The sequence below is a fragment of the Anarrhichthys ocellatus genome, unplaced genomic scaffold (genome assembly GCF_004355925.1).
Source record: "Anarrhichthys ocellatus isolate YVR2014 unplaced genomic scaffold, GSC_Weel_1.0 scaffold1, whole genome shotgun sequence".
NCBI lineage: Eukaryota > Metazoa > Chordata > Actinopteri > Perciformes > Anarhichadidae > Anarrhichthys > Anarrhichthys ocellatus.
The window spans coordinates 5,170,628-5,184,344 of NW_022280031.1; the positions used below are offsets into that span (position 1 = coordinate 5,170,628).

The following is a 13,717-nucleotide window of genomic DNA, read 5'->3' on the forward strand; positions in this document are numbered from 1 at the left end:
TGGATAATTAAATGAGAAATTTAATCAGATTCCTCAAATTAAATGTCCAGCTGGATAGTTCTGCAAGAAGACCACTGACTACACATTTACCTAAGGGAGTGTCACTGGTGGATGCATAATTCTCCAATCAGCACACACTCTTACATGATGATATTCCAGGTGATGATTACTGCTAAAGTATTCCATTCACAGTTCTGCCAGCAGGAGGCAAAGGGACATCAGTGTGTGGCCACAGGAGGGTCGTTTTAATAATGGGGCCTGGGAGGAAGCAACACAACAGTGAGATGACTGGATGGGGGTTGGAATCAGTGGGTTTAGCAGGGAGACTATTTCTCTCCCTTTGAACGAGGCTTCAATCCTCTGTAGATTCTGAAATGGCCTCGGCAGTTTTTCCATCATGTTTGATGCAACATGTTTGATGCAACATTTAAAAAAAAAAAACCCAAAAAACAAAGCAGCACAATCACGTCTGGGCTTCAGTGATTTGACTATCTGACACGAGCCACACTGATTTCTGGAGTCTTCCTTATCGTAGCAACATAGACAGAAACCAGACCCTGGGTTCGCTCCGACTCATTTTGCATTCAGCAAATCCAAGAACCGCCTCCCCTCCCTCCGCTGCTCCCCTCCCTCCGCTGCTCCCTCTCTCACGCAGCCTGTCCTGTAGATGGGACCAGCAGCCAGATATCCGTGCATGCCTGACCGCCAGTCCACTTCCTGGGTGGAAGAATGGGACGTTTCCAGCACAGCTTTTCTTCGCATTGTGCATTGCCCTTCGTCACGCTGACGCCACGGATAATCACTTAATAATGACCACGTGCAATCAATGATATTCGACCACTTTTTTTTTTTCCTCCGCTGTAGTTAAAGACAGCGATTGATCACCGATTGACCCTTCCGCACTACGGGAATGTCGCTATCTGGAAGCCCGCTACAGGCACGGTGGAGTCCAGCACATTTTGAACTGTTTTTGCACAGCCGTAGCGTACGTATCGTGTCATTCCTCGAAGCCGAAGACAACCTCCGCTCGGACTGGAGGCGAATAAATTTGTCGTTTTAAAAAAAAAACAACAACAGAAAAACAGTGACTCTGCCGAATCGCTGAGCATTACTTTGATGCTCTGCCTTCGTGGCTGCTGTGCCAACTTCGTCCCTGCTTCGGTCGTGTGTATGTGATTTTTTTTTTTTTTTTTTTTTTTTTTTTTAAAAGAAGAGAAAAAGACTCAAACTTTGTCACCCGTTGCCTTCTTGTTGCTCTCGATGAGCAGTCTAACATGCGGAGAATACGGGAACCGAGTTACTGGTGGATTTTATCCTTAATGTTTTTAACCTTGCCCAAACACAAAGACTGTCATCTTGGTAAGTACTTGCAACACGGGTGTTAGCTTTCATGCGTGTAGCCGAACTACTGAGAGTGCACAGTGTTGCATTTGTTTGTTTTTATAAAGAAGGCTAAAAGCGACTTTTCATTGTCGAATAAAGACATTTTTTTTTTCAGAGGCACCGTTTAGCCTGGGTTCCACTAACGGTTTAACGTTACAGGGCCGAGCCGAGTTTAACGTCCACCGGGTGTGTTAACGCCGAGACGTTCAGGCTCCGTGATTTGTGTGCATGTTATTGATCAGGCAGCTGGACAATGGCGCAAACTATCCCCTGCTTTAACGCCAGGCTAAACATTTAGTCCCCGCTAAACAACTCCTGGTTGACCCCGAGGCTTAACGTGCTGGCGACAACACTGGCTATTCATACAACATGGTGTCTCAAGAATGTATCTATCTCAGGAAATGTAACGACAGCTAATGTATCATTCCTGTCGGCACTTCAGATGCTTTGTGGAATTACATTGAGATAGTTTATCTCCTGTGGAATTAACAGTATTTCGTTATCTGTTAATCCTGCAGCTTTATTGTGGTTTTATAAGGAGTCCACAAGTTTTTTTTTATTTTTTATTATAGGCTTACTGTAGTTTTTGTCGTGGTTTATGTGGAGGTATAATTTATGTGTCTGCGGGCTGTCATGTGCGTAGGTAGAAATGAGGATGAGGGAGATAGTTAGCGCTGTTGGCTCGTGGGATGTATGTGCATGTATGAGGGGCGATTAATGCCATTGGCGCACAGATATAGTCCTGGAATATCGGCTTCAGGAGTGGTCTACCAGTTTGAGATGAATGGTGTTGCACACAAATGTGTGTGACCCATCAGATTCTGGGCCACTATAGATTGAACTATTAAAGATTAATGGGTCGGTTGGACGTTAACAGGCGAGGTTATGATTGGGTTGAGGGGATGACTTAAGCACGGGGACACACCAATACTGCTTTTCCAAGATTTTGCCAATGGCTCCAACATTTTTATTGTTTTGGTGCCTATATAGATATTTGAGAGTCTGGAAATCATCATAAAATAATGATAAATTGACTGATATAACATTATAAACAGATAATCATACCATTTCTGTTAAGAAACTATTATATTTGTTTATTAAATAATTGTGAAAAGGTAGATTATCTACTAAGCAAGTCATTTTACACCTAAAATGAATGTAGTGCACTCTTGTGGACAAACAATGTGATGTTACTACAATTTTCTTGGCATTTCTGCACCGCAAATGTCTTACTTGTTAGCAAACATTCACACTAACGGCGTTGTGATAAGCTAATATAGTCGGAGAGTAATTACCCAGTAGTTCATCAGTCTGCTTGTATTATTATACCATTAGAAGCATTTAAAGTAACTAAACAGTAGTCGCATCATTATAGCCACTGGAAGGACTTCTAGTTCATTGGATGTTTTTATTCTATGGCACAAATCATCTCCCATAGTGAAGCCACAGTGATGTAACACAGGAGAATGGTTCCTCTCTGAGTCACCCCACCTCCCCCCCAAATCCCCCAGTTCCCTGCATCCCCATTCTTAGTTTGCAGCTTTATTAACTAGCAGCCTTCCAGGCCCCAAACACGTCTTGAGTTTTTCCTCATATGGCATTGGTCTCAACGGACCTCTGAGACGCAGCGATATACAGGCTGACCGATGGACCATCTCCAAGGTGGTGGAGGATAAATCCAATTTTACTACTTGTACACTGTCTCGTAATGCTTTCATCTACCGACTAGGCAGGGTGACCTAAATCTCAATAATATGAATTTAGAGTTTACATCACAGAGGGTGTTACCAAACCGGTGCTCGATCACATGAAAAGAGAAGATTTGAAAGGGACGGGGGGGATTATTTTCTTTCTTAAATCAATGCACACCGGATTTAAAGACATAGCTGTCTATGAATTTGGCACGATTTTCACGACATCTTAGAGAATTTTTGTCTGCAGCGTGTATGTAGAGGAAAAAGATTATAAAATGATCAAACCTGTTTGGAAAAAGCAGTCTTCTCACTGACACAAATGTATCACATGTGTTTCCCACAACGTTTCCCTCCCTACAGTAACATGGAGCTATACAAATCTTTTAAGAGGGATATCAGCAGTTGTGGTTGGCGAAGACTCTACTTGTTTGTTTTTAAAGTTGTGTGGGTGGAATTGCAACTCCGTAGTCTTCGTAAGAGGCATAGCTTGTCATTAATTATAGAAATTCTCCTGATTGCATCACTTAAGTAATGAGGAAATGATTGCATGTTCTGTGAATACGCGAAACAGAAATGGATAAAGGCGCAAAGCCTTGTGGTACAGCTGTGGAATAATCTGTAGCATAGTGAATAACATTTTGTACAGATATAATGACTATTTCCACTTGTGTGTACTGTACACCACCACTGCACTGAATGTTAGTGAGCAAACCTGCTGTTAATGTTATTAATGATGTGCTGCGGTGCCAGCAGGATGCCAGCTGTCTGGACATCACCGACGTTAGCAACGGCATCATTATCATCAAGGTCCTCCTCCACGTCCTCTGGAGGATTGGTTGGATGTACGGTACTGACGTAATGTCTCCAAAGTAACTTTCTCCTGGTTTGTAGAATAGCATCAGCGACATATGCTCAGCGCACCGTTGTCTGTTGTCTCTCCACCAGCTGCCGGTGCCACCCTCTAAATGGTCCGATGGGGAAACACTGCGACTGTAATCACTTTTCACCCCTGCAGATAATTCGCTGTTTATCCTTTTTTTTTTTTTGCCAGCGATACTCATCTTTTGCTTATTGCTTTCAAATTTAATGAGCAGCTTATCAATGTGTCTAATTAGACTGGATCATCTTTGTATGCAATGCAATTTTGTTATTAAGGGAAGCTGTGACTTAGTGTGTTGTGTGGTGGCTGCCATCGCAGTGTTATTCTCTTCCAAACTGACCAGCGGTGGTTTCATTTCACCTGCCTGACGTTAGCCTGTGAAATGAGCTACATTGTTATTATTTCTTCTATAAATTATGGTTACTGATAACATAAAATCTGTTCGGTTTACGCTACAACACGCTTCTTTGAAAAATAGGATAATTATGTTAAATGAATGACATTTACGATAACCTCAAGGTAAATATAAAAACTGTATTTTTTTGGGGGGCAGATAAGACTGTCGGAAATATGAGACAAAGTTTTACAAACGAGAGCAGAATAATTTAAAGTTTGAAATGATTTCTTGTTCGTATTAGAGTGCGAGTGATTTATTTCAGGTTCAATGTTAATGTTGCAGAATGTCCTTGCTGATGGGAAATGCTGCTTGAAAAATTGGTCATAATTTCCAGCGTAAGTAAACATTTGCAACCTTGTAATAGTTTTAGAATTTATGATCCATTCAATCGCTTTATTAACACATGTTTCATATCAGCCTTTTGGCGGTGAGGCCACTCATTTGCAATATGTGGTCATGTATTCAGCTTTTTAAAAAGAGATACTTGCTCTGTATTCCCACACTACTAGATGTAACATTGCTGTGTGCTCCGACACCAAAGAGTCATCTTAAGCACTAAGAAATTAAATCAATAGGCCGGTCTATATTCATATTTACGCAACATGAAATGCTACTATGAAATGATGAAAGTGCAGCATGTTGGCAGTTAGTTGTGATGCTCCTTTTTAAAGGTGCCCTGTAGAGGTCTCTTGTAAACAAATAAGTTCTATTTACAGTCAGTGTTGTTCATGGAAAGGCGTTGTGGTTATTCTCGAGGTCTAACCAATCCGTTGAATGTGTGAGTTATTTGCCGAGCAGATTAAAAAAAATATATATATTTAAAATCCCACACTGGATACATCTGGATTCTAGCGATCCGTCTTCGTCTTCGCTGCTGGCAGGATGTGTTCTCACGTCACCAGCACGAGGATGCACCCGCCAAAAACCAAACCGGGGGCCCCCTCCTAAAAACATTGGTTCATAGCGCTACGAGTTGTTCAAAAGTCAACAGGTTACATTTAAGAAATCTGCTGGATGAGAAGAGTTTCATTGATCCCCTGCAAGGTGCATGTACGATACAGAATAAGTAAATATACTCTACCACATATACCTTGTTTCTCACTGCTATTTAGTTTATGTTATTGTAATTGAATTAGAAGAGAATTGATACCTAGCGTACCGTTTCCAGGAGCCGAAACGTAGCCGAAGCAACCGGCGGCGATTACTGGCGAGCTGGTCCTGCCCGGAGATGTCTGGCATCAGTACTGACGTGGACTGTTTCAGTTGATATGAGCCCAACATTACGAGAACAATGCTTTTTATTCAAAGGGTAATTATAATAATTTGACGTTTATTGTGATTAAGCTGTTTATTTGTATAACTTATGTTAATCAAGGCAATCAGTCATCACTTCATTACTTGGTGTGTACGGTTGAGTTCACTCCGTCTTCAGCCAAGATACTCCAAGCCGGTCACAGTAGCGTTTTAATCATTTAGAATGACTCGCAGCCACTTCACACCAAATCATTTCATCTGTCCTAGCAACATGCAACCAACAAGGGACGGACACACGCACACGCACGCACACGCACGCACACGCACGGACCAGATTAGACCAGGCTGGTTGAATCTAGGGAGGATAAATGCTTTTGGGGAAGAGAGTGCACTTATTTCCTGTGCTTCAGGACGATAGTGATTAATGTCCAGGCAATAAGGCGATGTCACTGAAGGATGTGTACTGCTGCACTCAAGGACTTCGCCATATCAATAAATGTCCCGTGTCCTTCAGTCGCCTTGTCCTCTTTCCCCTTTACAGTCTTGCCGCGGTGCGATACTGTGTCAGCTTTACTTACAGCTGGACTGTCAGTCAACTCTGCCCTGTGGATGCTGGACACAATGGGCCCCTCAGGCTTCACCCCCCCCCCCCCCCCCTTTCCTGCATTGTGCTATTGTGGGTGAAATGAGCATGTTTGCTTTGTGCTCTCAAGATTGTCTTTGTTTTTCAGAGGCGAGGAAAGGCAAATTCAGAAGTAGGCTATCGCGTCCACGAGGCTCATTTTCTCTGCCGTGAATTATGGCGACAATCACTGAAGATGTGAGATTAGGCTGTGCATGTGTTATCAAGCTCAAGGTGCTCTGCAGAATGCAAAATAAGCTCATTGAGTGAGAGTCAAGTTGCATTTGATGAATTGAAGTTTAACCTTTTGCATAAATTATGTAGTTATTTTGAGCAACTGTAGAAAATGCCTGAAACATATCGGTGTATACCTTCTGCTGCTATGCGTTTAGGTCACTTTTAGTTGAAAGTGTTCAAGGTTGTTACTGTCGGGACAGACGGTTGTTTGCCTCGGATTGAAACGAAGGCATGCAAACCTGACGGCACTTAGATCTTTAGACTGTTTCACTGAGCAAATAACACAGCGGCTTTTAAACAAATAGATTTATTTTTTATTGTTTAATTGTGGAAGATAGTTGATTATTGTTGGATAGTAGAGGCTGATATCGATATGAAAGTAAAACAAATATGTCAATATATCTGCTGATGGTTGATTTAAAACAAAAATATAGATGCCAAACATATAGTCCCAGAGACGTTTGTGATTATGATCCATTAGAAGTTATTAAAGAAATGTGACCAATGGGCTACATGTAGATATATAAACGATGTACCTTCGGATTTGAAATGTCCGCTCAAAAGATACGTTATCTTTGGGGTTAGCAGCTGTTAATTAGCAGCTCTGTCTTCTCCAGTTTGGCTATTTATTTATAAAATCAATTTACAGAACTAATTTTAACTCTCCTTTCAGACTACATGTAGACTGTGGAGAGAGCAGATGCATATTGCATCTCATTGCTGAATAAACTGGCCCTACCTTTTGAAGGTTCTGACTGTAGGATGTCTGGAGAGGTCCGTTGCTAAGTTGTGCAAACAGCTGTCGCTACCAGCACCCTAACACCTAAACACCTAACACCTTATCTTTGACGCAGCGATGACTAACACGCTTCCTATCACAAAAATTAGAGATGCAGCAGTAAATAAGGCAGTTTGGAAATAAATCTACCGAGGCATTAAAAAAATGTGCGCTCTTGGAATTTAAATGTCTTCTTTTTCTTGTAAGTATGATGAGCAGGTTGCCTCGACATATCTCATCATAGTTTGATGATATGCTGTTTGTTTTGGGACGTACACATTACAGTGGTTCACCAACGATCAGATTTGATAACGATGTGATGCCTTATTAAGGGTCACTCATCGTGAGCATTGGACATACGTGGTAAATAAAGAGGAATAGTTGAGTTTAGCACCGAGTTGATATCCACTCTTCCACTCCAGTGCTAAACCCACTTCATTAATTCCTTCTTTTCCTTCCCCTCCCTAAGTTAACACCCTGAGAGATTAGTCCCCCGGCTCTTTTCCTCTGGGTTTCCGTTCAGATTGATGTTCTGTTTGTTTCTCTCACACACTTTGTCTCCATGGGAGCTTTCTCTGTTTCGTGAGAAAGCTCTAAAAAAACAATAACGATAAGTGGGGGGTCATTGGTATTTTTACAATGTTATTAAAAATTAAAGCATTTTGGTGGCCTTTCCCATGTGTTTCACTATATTGTATCTGAACGCTTACTATCGGATGCTCAACTGTTTCACAAAATGAATTTTGTGAGAGGAATGTGTGGTGTTGTAATAATGACAGACTCGGCTAGTGTGACATTTTGGTGTTGGTTAATTTCAGAGGCGTCCAAGGGAGAAGATGTGCTGAGTAAGCTAGTTTTTTGAGGCAGAACAGGAGTTCAGAGACTACCCTATCGATCCTGTTGACACGCTCCCCTTTGGGGAATGCAAATGTTTCTGTTCTTCAACACAAACATCCAAACCGTACCGGTAGTGGAACCCTAATTAACTCGGGAGTGGAATACCATGGCCTTTTCCTTTTGACATTTTCATATTTCAGAAAGACGTTGTTTAATGGTTGCTCAAAAAAGACAACTCTCGTCTTCATTATACCGTGAAGGGACAATGCGGTCAAGAGTTGAATTTGTTGAACATTTGTAGAAACTAAAATTAAAACACCGTCTCGTTGATCCCGGGTAATTTTAGCCGCACTGTCGAACAAGTTCCTGCGTGTCTGCTTTATCTGTCAAACTCTGGTGTGAGCTGAAGGTGTGATGGCTGCTGTATATCATATTACTGTATTATATTTTTACTGCTGAACCACACGACGCAAAGTGTTTACCACAGCGGAGGAGCCCTATCCCCAGGTCTCCTCTAGTCACTGAGGGACTCCAGAGATCAACACTTCTCAGGAAGGCGAGACCTAGCAACCACTCTGCCTCAACGGCATCGAGGCATCGCTGTAACGTTGAGTAAAAAGTAGAAGCTTCATTGCACGAGTGAAATCTCTGAATGCCATCTTTATAAAATTAAAGTGGTCGCTTTCAGAGTAAAAAAACCAAAACAAAAGGTTAGCTTGTATTCAAGCCTGTGAATATATTTCTGCTGTCGACAGGAGGTTTGAAGTATTCGGTGAAGAGGATTCAGAGGGCAGTATTAAGGACGTTCATCTTAGCGCTGGCAGCACTTACTCTACGTTCCCAAGTCGATTGACAGAAAGCTCACACATTATTGTAATGATTGCTTTAGTTATGTAAAAAAAAAAAGAAGAGGCAAACATCCCCTGGTTCTATTCTTTGTTAAATGTCAGGATTTGATGGTTGCTCTTGATAATAAACTGAGTATCTTTAGGTTTTAGACAAATTCATAATTTGAAGACATCACCTTAAACTGTGGGTCATATTAACAGCCGTTTTTCACCATGTTCCAATATTTTATAGGCCAAGCGATTCACCAAGAAACTAATTAGCAGATGAATTGATAGTTGCTGCCCTAGATTTCTGATCGAAAATATACAGAACTAGAATAAGAGAAAGGCATGACTGGAAACGGTTGGATGCAGGTGTTTGTATACGTGTTTCTATAAGTGTTTGTATAGGTGTTCTGTGTTAGATCGCTGTGTTTGTTTTCATGGCCCAAAGTATATCTATTGTAGATGGACAGTTTACAGCAAATGACAGTATATTCCTTAATGTTGCTGCTAACGGTTAAGCACATCTGTGTTTTCTCGGAAATAAAAAAAAATGTCCATGAAAATCAGTACATGTAGAATGTAGCAAGATATTGACTAATTATCAGTGTCTCATATTTTAGGAGGATCTTTTAATACCTGATAAAACAACTCCTGTTGATATTTTTTTCATACCCGAGATGACAAGTGGAGCTTTTCTAAGATGGCACCAGACGGCTCTGGTATCTTAAAGGCAACCGATTATGACTAGAATTTAATTTATGTTAAAATGAAAAATTGCCTTGTGTTAGAATCAGACTGTGGAAATACACGGCTTTAGAGTTTGTGACATCATAGGTTTCTTTGGGAATGTTTTGAAACTTGGATTTGTTGACTTTATGGCTGAAACCAATGACTGCTTTAATTATTCATCAATTACTTTTTTTTCAATAAGACTTAAATTGTAACAATTTTCTGTCAATAGACCAAATGATTCATTCTTTCAGCGACTTGGCTGATTCTGATTTTTACAAGTCTGGCCTGCGGACTCTGATTTTAGCCGACTCTGATTTTCTTTCTGAGAACTATAATTGTATAAAGGCTCCAAACCAACTTTAATCACCGTCCCAAAAAATACTTTCAACCATCCCAAAGTCAGTGTAAACAAAATGAGATCCTTTTTACTTTTATTATTGTCTTCTATGGTTATTTACATAAAACAATTCAAATGATTAGGAAATGCATTATTGTATTTTAATTTAAATACTTGCTTCGATTAAAACAAATCATTGTCATCAGTAGTTTTGATTATGTATTATAAGCTGCTTAAAGCTTGTGTTAGGAAGTTCAACAGGTCATGGACATTGTTCCTCAGCGGCTTACTTTGGACTTTGTCTTCTTCACTAACGGAGAGGAACTTCCACACAGACGACATGCTGAGTGTGTGCCGCTGTAACGATACTGTGCGTGCCGACGTAAAAACAATCACGCAGCAGTGGCACACGCGTGTAGATGTCATCATGTGACATGGGTCATGGCCGATCAGCTGGCATCTGGCCGGTTTGGTTCTCCAGGCGATTAATAGGTGCATCTCTACAGCGGTAGTTTACAGCAATCTTCACAGTGATCGGAAGATCCTGAATCTGCACAAAGGAGGGAAAGAGCCTCGGTAGAGCTGAGAGAAGGCCGAGCTTGCAGAAACCATCATAGTTGACTGTGATGATAATCGTGCGAACACACTTATTGATATCCCCTTCATCAAAATATATATATTTTTAAATCCCATCAGAAGCGGTGCTACATTGTGAGAGCCTTATTTCTTGTATGCTGTACCTCTTTACATTTGGTTCTGATCCGTTGCTGTATTTCCTTTGACTGTGTTTCGTGCCGTATAAACTGCTACTAAATGCACCCCCACATCGGCTTCACCACTCGGCTGTGGTGTTGCTGCCTGATTGGAATCACTACCTTGAGTCTTGGCCAAGTGCTGCTCAATTGAATGTTGTTTTTCAGCCTTTGTTCGCTCCTGCTCTTGTGTGCATTCAATCTAAAGTTCACTAGCCTTGGGTCTGTTTTGCTGCACATTTGACTACATGTAGGATGCAATTGGTGCCAAGGTGGCTTCAGATATGCTCAATGAGAGATATAATTGTCGTCTATTGACAGTCTACTGTTGACTTGACCCGAATGGGATTCACTTTCACATGTTAACAGACAACTATCAGGCTGCCGCGTATGAAAGCAAGGCCAAACAAGTGTGTGAATGCAGAGGAGCCATGGTCGGAGCAGATGTCCTTTTTAGTGGCCGTCTTATTGTGACATGTAATATATATAACAACAGATTTATTCCATCGAAATACCTCAAAAGTATTTCAGCGGCATATTGTGTGGACATCAGCTATAATTTCTGCATTTAAAATCACCAAATAGGTCCAGTTGACAAAAACACAGGTTGGATTTTATACATGTTTTGAAGAAACTGCATCTGACACCTAAGGGTGCCACCATTGGTAATAACACCGCTGTGGTTTTATTCCTTTTTGATTCTGTTCTAGCAAAATGAATGAGTTTTTAACAGTTGGAAACGCAATTTAATTTGAGTCACCAAAACGGTGGGGACGAGTGGAGACAAGCAATATCTTGGTGTGAAAAAGAAATTATTTCATTTTCTTGAACTCATAATTACACTTAAACGTGCTATTTTTTAGGTGGTGTAATGAAATTAAAACATGAAAGTGGATGATGAATACATCGTGGATCTTGGGAATACTTCAGCTTCAGTGTACAAAATCTCAACTACCTGCAAAATAAAATGTAATTTGAATTATGACGTAAAGATAAAAAAATAAAAATCGATATTATTAATCAAAGCAAGCATGTAGCCAGCAAGCAGCACAAATACTACTGACATCCTGTTTCGACCTTAACTTAATGTCCAGCGGAACACAGGAAGTAACATAACAGCTTACCCATGAAACAATGTCAGTCTTTCATTCATTGTATTATATCAAAAAAAAGCGGAAAGCAGAATTAGTATTTGCTCCGTGGTTCTTGTGGAATAAAGAACTGCGTACAGTCAACACTAGTGAGGCTGCTAAAGAGGTATGAAATGTATTCGTCTTCATAGTTTCATTTATCGTTTCTAAATCTAACCTTCAAGTATTGATTCAGAGTTCAGCATCAAAAAGCATTTAGAGAGGGGGGGGGTCTGACTGCTTGTATGGCCCCCGGGCACACACAGAGAGCCTGTTTGGAAGTGATGCATGTAAAGTCATGCAGTGGTGTTATGTATGGCCAACATTGAGTCATTTGGCCAGTGAGCAGTGAGGTATTTGATTCCACATCATTTCTAAAATTTGCAGCTTTATTAAAGTAGTATTTTACAACTAAATCCCTTCACCGGAGCAACAACAACACTCGTTATCACCCCGGGTGTCCCGCGATCAAATCACCGGCTTGGCAGTATCGGTGTCACGCTCTACCTGTTGCGTGAGATGGAACCACTTACATCGGCAGTAATCAACCATCCCCATTCATGAACAGCAGTAATGCGCGAGGAGTGTAATGTATCCACCAGAGGCAGCTGATTTTATTTCAGAACCAATGGCGGGACAGGTCACGCAGAGCTGCACACCGTGTCCTCAGGAATGACCTCATAAGCTCTCGGCTCTTAAGCGATCCGATTGCCACGTATTGAAAATTGAAAACCTCACTTTACACGGTACATTTTCTTGACATCGTCAGAGCTGTAATGTACGGTCCTGCCACTGTGTGTGGAGGATTGTTTATTGTAGTCTAGAAGGGGAACAAGCTATAGCTGTTTGAGTAAAGAGGTCACAAGCCCTGAATTAGTTTAATCTTGTTAATGGTTTTCATCAGAGCCCCTGATGCACTCAGTCAGCACGGCAAGCTATTTAATGCACTTACTTTACTGTACCAGCGTTGTCCTAGAAGCACACTGACACAATTCAGATTTACTATGCAACTTTACCATCTCTTGTGTTCAGTCTGCATGGAAGTCTCCATGTTAAACATAGACGTCTCCACAGGAAGTCATGCAGTTTTAATTGAGGAAAGTCAGTTTCTTCCCAGCTTCTTCTGAGTTAAGAGAATACATCCCAGAATGTGTTCTATTTTCTTCTTTCTTTTTAATGGAAGGCTGAATACACTGGAGACTTTCCTCTAGGTACGTGCATGAAGTATAATGCATTTGCCATTGTCCACGTTGTATTGTGAACACTGTCAGTTTAGTTGTATTGCCTCATGTCATTGGTCTAATGCAAATGTCTTCTGCTACTTGTGAGTCTGTTCTCCGATAGCCGATGCTGCTTCAACGTGGTTCACGCTTTGCCTCGTGTTACTGTCGCATTGAAAGAACACCTGTGATGCAATTCAGCGCACCAAAACATCAGCCCGTTGGCCATTTGCTAACTTGAAAAATGAAAATTGAGTCAAGACAATTGTCATGGACAATGATAAATGAATTATACTTTATACACGGACCCATCTAGACCTTTTCGCCCGCATGCTCTATAACGCTCGTTTGATGCACTGTGTTTCTCACTTATTCCGTGGAGTAAAAGGTTGAAGAGCAGCGTAACACATGACGCACTGCTCAGGCCTCATTTGTCTGACTTCTGTATTTTTAAAGCACAAGTAATACAAATACTCACAAAATAGCTTATGGAATACAAAATAGGAAATGAGGGCGAGTGAAGTGAGAGTGGGTTGCCACACAATAGTGTGTGTGTGTGTGTGTGTGTGTGTGTGTGTGTGTGAGTGTGTGATTAGTCGTGTTTTCGACTTATTTAAAAGTTGGGTTTCTG

At 41.1% G+C, this 13,717-nt stretch overlaps 1 protein-coding gene across 1 annotated transcript in view; it reads left to right on the forward strand.

Annotated features, from left to right (window-relative positions):
* The first annotated feature begins 639 nt into the window (after positions 1-639).
* ca16b (carbonic anhydrase XVI b) overlaps positions 640-13,717 on the forward strand; it is a 91,161-nt gene continuing 78,083 nt past the window's right edge. The window contains exon 1 of the mRNA XM_031852242.1: positions 640-1,359. Within this exon, the coding sequence (XP_031708102.1) occupies positions 1,275-1,359 (85 nt within the window). The 5' untranslated portion in view covers positions 640-1,274. The remainder of the gene's footprint in view (positions 1,360-13,717) is intronic.